General features: G+C 39.6%; 1 protein-coding gene across 2 annotated transcripts in view; it reads left to right on the forward strand.

Annotated features, from left to right (window-relative positions):
• Window positions 1–7,215, forward strand: part of SLC2A9 (solute carrier family 2 member 9) — a 180,547-nt gene extending 173,332 nt beyond the window's left edge. For both annotated transcript variants that reach the window (XM_050947776.1, XM_050947775.1), the window contains one exon: window positions 2,832–7,215. In XM_050947776.1, coding sequence (XP_050803733.1) covers window positions 2,832–3,089 — 258 coding nt within the window. In that variant the 3' untranslated portion in view covers window positions 3,090–7,215. The remainder of the gene's footprint in view (window positions 1–2,831) is intronic.
• Window positions 7,216–7,814: the final 599 nt, after the last annotated feature.

Consider the following 7,814-nt stretch of genomic DNA (forward strand, 5'->3'; position numbering starts at 1 on the left):
AATGCTCAAGATGACAGGAGAATTTATGGAGACATTGTGAAGTTATTTTTCATAGAAACAAATGGATTTAATAGCTGTCTGTTCATAAGCTTGAAAGCCAGATCTGCTTCCTTACCAGAACATTTGCCCTCATTGCACGTGTACATGCTCTTATTAGTGCTGGGTTTTTCAGGAGTACTAGACTGCTGGGATTTAATTTATTTTTGGAGAGAAAATTGCTGATGCATTCAGGGGTTCTTATTCAGTATATCAGAGGATGTGCTTTCCAGCTTTCCTTGCATTACAGAAGTGAATAAAAGGGCAGAGCCAGATGATAAATTATCCATGGAAACATTGTGACTAGCCCAATTGGTAATTCAGCCACAATATTAAAAGTGACATTGTAAGAAATCTCTTGTATTGGACTTAGCCTTCACCAGAAAGTGTCTTGTTTTGCATCAGTTGTGACACCCATTATTTAGGTGATGGTAACTGAATGTGACCTGTAAAATAGTGTTAGGCATAGTACAAACATGTGCCCCACACCCCAAAGAGCTTGCATTCTTGAATGTAGATGTGGGACAACAAATGAGGGAAGGAATATACTATAAGTTTGGGGAAAGTCAGTGTTTCATAAAGATTGTGTGAAATTCTCATCAGTTCTTATACACTTAATGAGCAGTTGTAAATGTGTTATGTGTATATATACAAATCTTAACTCACTTCTTGTAGGCTTCACAGCAGAGATGAGATTTTTCAGCAGAATTTGAATGAGGAAGGGGTAGTGGCTTGGGCCCAGGTACACAAATGAGACTTAGGCAAAGTGACACAGAGCTTCACAATGCTTAACTTTTAGGTGCGTAGAAGAATCACTGGAAGCAATGGTGATCCATGAGGCTTAGTTAGGTGAGGCTCTCTATACAATGAATGGGGAGGAATAAATACCGTATAATGTGATCCACAAAAGCCAGCAGGCTAGGCAGGGAGCTGCTCAAGGCAGCCAATGGGAGATGCTGAGGAGATGGGTGCATGCTAAGGCCCACCCCTCTGAAGGAGATAGGCACCTAAGAGCAGGTTTGCAGGGAAGAGTGTCTCTACCTTTGATCTGCAACCAGGAACCCCCCTCCTGGAGTCACTTGGCTTAGGCATCTAAGTCAACTCTATTGAGAATGGGTTAGGCACCTGCCTCACTCCCCACAAAACAGCTGCAGGAGGTGCCCACCTTGTAACTTTTAGTCTAGTGATTAGAGCACTCACCTCAGATGGGGAAGACTTTAATTCCACCCTCTCAGCAGAGGAGAAAGGTGGGAGCTTCCTGTTCAGATCCTCTTGGGAGTGTGTTCTAACCACTGAACTATGGGATATTCTGAGGTGGGGTTCCTCTCTCTCTCCTGTTGAAGCTGTTCTACTGTGGCTAAATACATCACTAGGCCAGGCAGAGTGAGAGCAACTCTGAAGTCTGGCAACTAGGGTATCAATGGGAAACGGGGGAGACTGAGGAGTCAGTTCCCCTGCTCCAATCAGTCTTTGTTTGTCTTCTATACAACTTGCCTTTTAGCAACCTCTGTCTTAGAAAAGTGTGCGTGTAAGTAATGTCTAGTTCCCCCTGTATTCTTTACTCATGACCAAGTTAGATGTCATGGAAAACCTGCAAAGCTATTCTTTTATTAGGTGTGCATCCAATGCTTAGTTGTAAATTTTGCCCTGTGAATAAAAATAAAAGTCAAAGATTTGTTCTGGGTACTGTACATATCTGTTTTGAGTGTATGAAGTTACATAAAAACAGAGGAGGGAGATGTTTCAAAACTCCAGTTGATATCCTGGCCCACTAAAGTCAATGGCAGGTTCAGTGGGGCCAGAATGTCAGTCTGTGTTCCCAGTTTAAAGAAACTGTACCTTGCAATATTGTGACTCAAATACTACAGAACATTTTGAAAAATTAATCTAACAAAGGTCATTTAACAACTAGCAGTATAGAAACGCTGTAATTTTGATAATATGCAAGCCCTACAATCTGGCTAGAGTTTTCATGATAAACTATTGATCACTTTTTTTGTACAGTAGAGCATTTGCAGCAGTAAAATCTGAAGCATGTACATTTGGATTGTATTTCAGATCACTGATCTTAGTTAATCCTTGCAATGGTCTCTCTCTTTTCTTATGAGAAAAGTAGATCTTACTGTAACATCTTTTCCTCTGTAATGCACTCTATAACTTTAGAAATGGGGAGGCGGGGAATCTGTTTGACTTTATAATCTCAAAACTTTCATTCAGCTCCCTGAGGGCTGTGACTTAATATTGTGCTAACCTAAGTACAATGAGGTGCTACTAAAAATATTGGTCAGCATTTTCAAAGCTAGAGGTTTAAATCCATATTTAGGCACCTAAGTAACTGGCCTGATTTTCAGAGGTGGTGAGCAACCTCAGGTCCCATTGACGTCATATGAGTGACTCTGCCATCACCTGCTTTAGAGTGCAACATGCCTCAGGAGCACCTTGATTGCAACCCTGTGATCCTCTGCGCTCCTGCTCTGGCCCTTGAGTAAGAGCCCTGGAGAAGGTTGGAGGAAGCTCTTTATACCCTCCCTTCCTCATGAAGTAACTGAAAAAAATAGCATGTTTAAACTGGTAATGACTTGCTCTGCTGATGTGCTATTAATGCAACCTATTATTGTACTTTATAAAAAAACATTGCTCCAGGTCTCCCACTCTAAATGCAATTCACCCAGGCTGCTGTTCTGTATATTCAATGTACTGTTTCTTTCAAACAATTCCCAAGCATTACTTAAATTCATAAGATTCTTGCCTCTGTAGTATCTGTAATGCTGGTTTTGTTTGTTTCCTGTTCACAGGCTGGACTACAGACATTTTGTTTCCTGGTGTTTGCTGTCGTCTGCCTTGCTGGAGCTACTTACCTGTTTTTTGTCCTACCCGAAACAAAAAATAAGACCATTAATGAAATCAGCCAGGCATTTGCCAAAAGGAATAAAGTGACTTTAGAAGGGCGGGAGATGAGCCAGTTTCCATCAGAAAGGAAATCAAGTGAAGAACAAGAGCATAACTTCTCTTCGACACTGGAGAATGGTGAAACAAAAAACAATATACTCTAAGAATTCAGTGTTCTTTGTTTGGTAGAAAAAACCCACATGCTCTGCTGGTTTGGAAAGCATGTGATAATTCTAGCACTTCCGTATTTGTGTTATTAATACCCCTGTGTATGTGGTTGTGTTTTGGGTTTTTTTTAATTCAGGGGAATATGGGCATAGGGTAAATCAGTGGCAGTTGGGAAGGTTCTGGAGGGAAGCTGATATATGAGGGACAGACATTTGGTGGGAACAAGACCCAGAGTTTCCAGGAAACCTGTGGAAAGGATCATCAGGTGGATGGAGTGGGATAGGATTAGGACTAAGAGGGAAATTGGATTAGCAATGGGAACTGGGTGGAGGGATCCCGAGCAAGGACTGGCTGATCAGCATGCAGCTAAAAGCAGCAGCTGCATGCCAGCTTGCATGGGTGGACCTATATGCTAGTGGCAGAGATTGGGTGTGAGTCAGTGAATGTGAAGACAAGGAGAGACAAGTTTATTTCTTAGCTTTTCCCAATATGCTATTAAAATTGCACTTCAAAATGAAAGGGGCACTCATGGTATCTTTTCCATCTTCATTTTTTATTTTAGCTGCGGTTCCTCATCAGACCCTCTCTCGCTTCCACTGTCTCGAGAAGATGGAAACTGCAGTTTGTTTCCATAATTACTAACGTGCTTTCTCCCTCCATCCCACAAATACCGGCAAGAGCGCTGGATTGCTCGCACTGTGTTTCTATTCTTTAAAGCAAATAACAGTGAAGCAGTTGTTCTGAAAACAAAAACTCCGCCTATTCTGAATTCATATTCTGAATAGTGGGCTCTGGGGAGATAGGTACAGTAGAAGAAAAAACAAACATTGAGCTGTCCAGACTTCAAGAATAGTAACATTTTTTTAAAAGCACAAGTTCTATTTTCAAAAGTGATTTAGGAGCCAAAGTCCCACTGAAGGCCTATGTGACTAATGCTCTGAAGTGCCTAAGTCAGTTTTGAAAATAGGGCTTAGGCTCCTAAGTCTTTTAGGTGCTTTTAAAAATGTTACCCAATGTCCATTTAATTTCATGATAGAAAAACGGCAGGGATTTGTGATGTTTACTCTTCCGGAGTCTTAGTGTTTTTTAGGCAAGTAATGGCTCACTCTTTTTTTAAATATTTTTCAATTGTTTTCCTTTAATTCCTTAAGTACCTAGGTACTACAGGTATAAGCACTTTCTAAATAAAATAATAAATCCCATCATTTTATATAAAATAAATCCAAAGTCCTTAGCAGTCCTGAGGATAAGTCCCCAATGAGTATGTGCAATCTTTTAGGATGAGCCATGTTTCCCTATGGGCTATTTTGCACAATGCTAAAAGTGTAAATTTGACATGTATATTTTATTTTTAAAAATTGTTCTCAGATGTTTGCTTTGTTTTTTTCAGGTTTTAACCTAATATGTTTTTAATCATAACCTAAAATAAGTTGTTGCCAAATAATCTATACCGTATGCAGTGTTGTTTTAGTCATTTTGGATCCAGGATATGAGAGAGAGAAGGTGAGTGAAGTAATGGCTTTTATTAGATCAACTTCTGTTGCAGGGAGACAGAAACGACCTTTCCAATTTACACAGAGCTTGTCTTCAGGTCCGGGAAATGTACTCAGAGGGTACTTCAGTTGGTCCATGGTAGCTGACTTGGGCTCAGGCTATGGGGCTGGTTAATTGCAATGTAGATGTTTGTGCTCAGGCTGGAGCCTGGTCTCTAGGGTCCCGTGAGGTGAGAGGGTCCCAGAGCTCGAACTGCAGCCCGAGCTCAAACATCTACAATCGCATTTAAAACAGCCTCTTAGTCCAAGCCCTGTGAGCCGGAGTCAGGTGGTGCACACCAGCTGCACGTGTATGATTGCAATGTAGACATAAAATACAAGGTGGAACAGATTGTTTAGCATAAGTAGTTAACATATATTTCAAAGGATTATTCAAGGTGAGGTGGCTAGTTACCACCTGTCCAGTTATAGGAGAAGGAAAGAAAGGGTAGGGGGAGGAAGCAATAATCTATATAGTCTCCCCTCTGTTCCTCTTCCCCACCTCCACCCCCCATGACTGAAGACATGTTAACTGGATACTTCATCTTGGATGATTCCTTGAAATATGTGGTTACTACTTATGCTAAACAATCTGTTCCACCTTGTATTTAGCTGTAACACTGAACACATTTCCCAGACTTGAAGCGCTCCGTGTAAACTCAAAAACTTGTCTCCCACCAGTAGAAGTTGATTCAATAAAAGAGATTACCTCACCCACCTTGTTTCTCTAAATGCAATATACTGTGATTTGTATATTTGGGTACATGCTACATATTAACCATTTCTAGAACTTAATTACCCAACAGAGCAATTTCATTGGTGGGTAATAGGAAAGAATGGTTACCAGGTTATACACTGGGTAGCTACTGACGTCAGTGGAATTTTTGCTGCTAAAGAAAAGTGTAATGAATCAGGATTATGCCGATGGAGAATAATATGTTAGAGCTAATCAAATCTTTAGGGGGAAAACTACACAGATATGTTTCCTTAAAGAAAGTACTTGAAACTACATAGCTTTTGTGTGCAGTGTATGGTTTTATTTGTCTTTATTTCTTGGGTTTATTTTGTTTTTTGCTACATGGGTTAAAAAAAAATCTCAAAAATCACCAAAACCAAACCCAGTGCTGCTGGGTTGGTGAACAATACCAACATTTAAAATCCCCCTTCAAGCACAAAGGCCTTCCTTCTCTGTCTGATAGATACCTGGTGGGAGAATAAAGCCCTTTTACTCAACTTGAGGGGTACCTTACATCACAAGTTGGGCTTGCTCTCAGAGTAAGGTACTACTCCACTTCAGCTAGGTTTCATAATTAGGGTCTTAATAATAACTATTAAAATACTTCATGCTGCTCATCTTCTAAGTACTTGGTAGGCATTAATCCTTAATAATGTTGACATTTGATAAATTAACACTGCATTGGCATCCTGATATCAGTCTTACTGAACTTCTGAAGCAAGGTTTAACCCTTCAGTAATTGAATACAACCGCTAGCACTCTCATTTTGAGCTCGGCTATGCAGGTTCTTTCAGCACCTTTTTAAGTCCCAAATGCTGTTCACCCCTCTCCTGCCATGCATACAAAGCATGTGTAAATGAAGCTTGGATAGAGGATCAGAGAGGGGTCACGTGGAAGCTCCCTTCACAACTAAGGGGCTTTTATAGTACTAGCAACTAGGGCTCCTACATCTTCTCTATGTGAAGGTGCCATGACATATAGCTCTGTTGGCCCCTCTCTTGCCTCAACCTAGATGTGCACACATACACTGCTGCAGAGAGAGGCATCATAGAAGAGTCTCCATGGCACATAAGGAGTGCAAATCCCTTTGTGTACCCCCCCACCCCCATGTCCTGTCTCCTCAGAACTGAATCACATCAGTTCTGCTGAGTTTAGGGGCTTCTGGGCTTGTAGGATAGGGAGCTGTGGAGGTGCAGTTAGATACCTGTTGATTTGCTCCAAATCTTTCTATAAGAGAGCAGTACAGAGCGAGAATAATGTCAGCATCAGAGAATATTAGTTCAAACCTTCCAATCACTAGCTAGGGGATGTGGTTATATTCAAGCTTGGTTTCTAGGAACACGCAAGATTTGCATAACTCCCTCATCTCTAACCCCAAGGGCTGTTTTGAATTGTTCTCAAGTATTGTGTAGCAACATTTTTCCCCTTCTTAGGGTGCTATAACTTCAATGATCAAAGGCTAGAATGTAATATGGTGACTGTTTTTCACTGATTTTTGTATTTTGGTATATTAAACTGTCTAAAGCCAAACCTGTACATTTGTCAATGAATGTTTCACTTGTGCTTCTGTTTTGCTATATTCGGAATTAAGAATGGGAAAATGCTCGACTGTGTCTTTGTTTTTAAAGCATATTAAAAGTGGATTGTAAGTGTGTGACTGATGCGTGAAATCTATATACAGTGAGAGCCAGATAAAGTATAAGAATTAAAACAACAAAATGCCAGGTTGAGTTTCATTTCTGGAAATGAATGTGAGATTATCCAAAGTTGAATGTAAGGTATCATTACTCAGTTTCAAATTGTAAAGCCCACTTGAGTTTTCATGTGATTCATAATTAAAATCTTCTATGTACAGTCAGGCCTTGATAGTCAAGTTATTTTTCAAACTCCATAGCTGGTTAAGTCAAAGCTCTTGGGGGAGGTGGGTGGGAATCATATTTCGACCTGTTTGTATATTGACAGAATACTTTGCTACCATCAGAATGATGGCGATCTCACTACTTTTAGTCTCAATACATACATGTTTGGATTAGAATTAAAGATATAAATCTATACACTAATTGAAGATAAATGTTCAAAAGAATAGGTACCGACTAAAGATGTGTGACTTGGGTAAGCATTTTTCTGAAGATTTTTTGCACAGAAATTGCCATTTGTTTTAGGTAATTTTGTGGCTGTTAGAAAGAAGAGCTCTATGAAATTCAATTAAATGGCTATTTTCTCAAAGATATCCAAAAATTTTAGATCTCAAATTTGCAAAAATTAAATTCTGAAATGTCATACTTAAAATTATGAAGCCAATTTTCATTTAAAGGATCTGTATTTTAGTGGAAAATATATTTAACACTATAAATGTTGCCCCATTTGTCTTGAATTAAATCCAAAAACTTTAAATTCAGCATAGTTTCTTTGTGACTAATTTTATCATAACATACACAAAAAAACAGTTATCA

This window comes from Gopherus flavomarginatus, chromosome 3, assembly GCF_025201925.1.
Source record: "Gopherus flavomarginatus isolate rGopFla2 chromosome 3, rGopFla2.mat.asm, whole genome shotgun sequence".
Lineage (NCBI taxonomy): Eukaryota > Metazoa > Chordata > Testudines > Testudinidae > Gopherus > Gopherus flavomarginatus.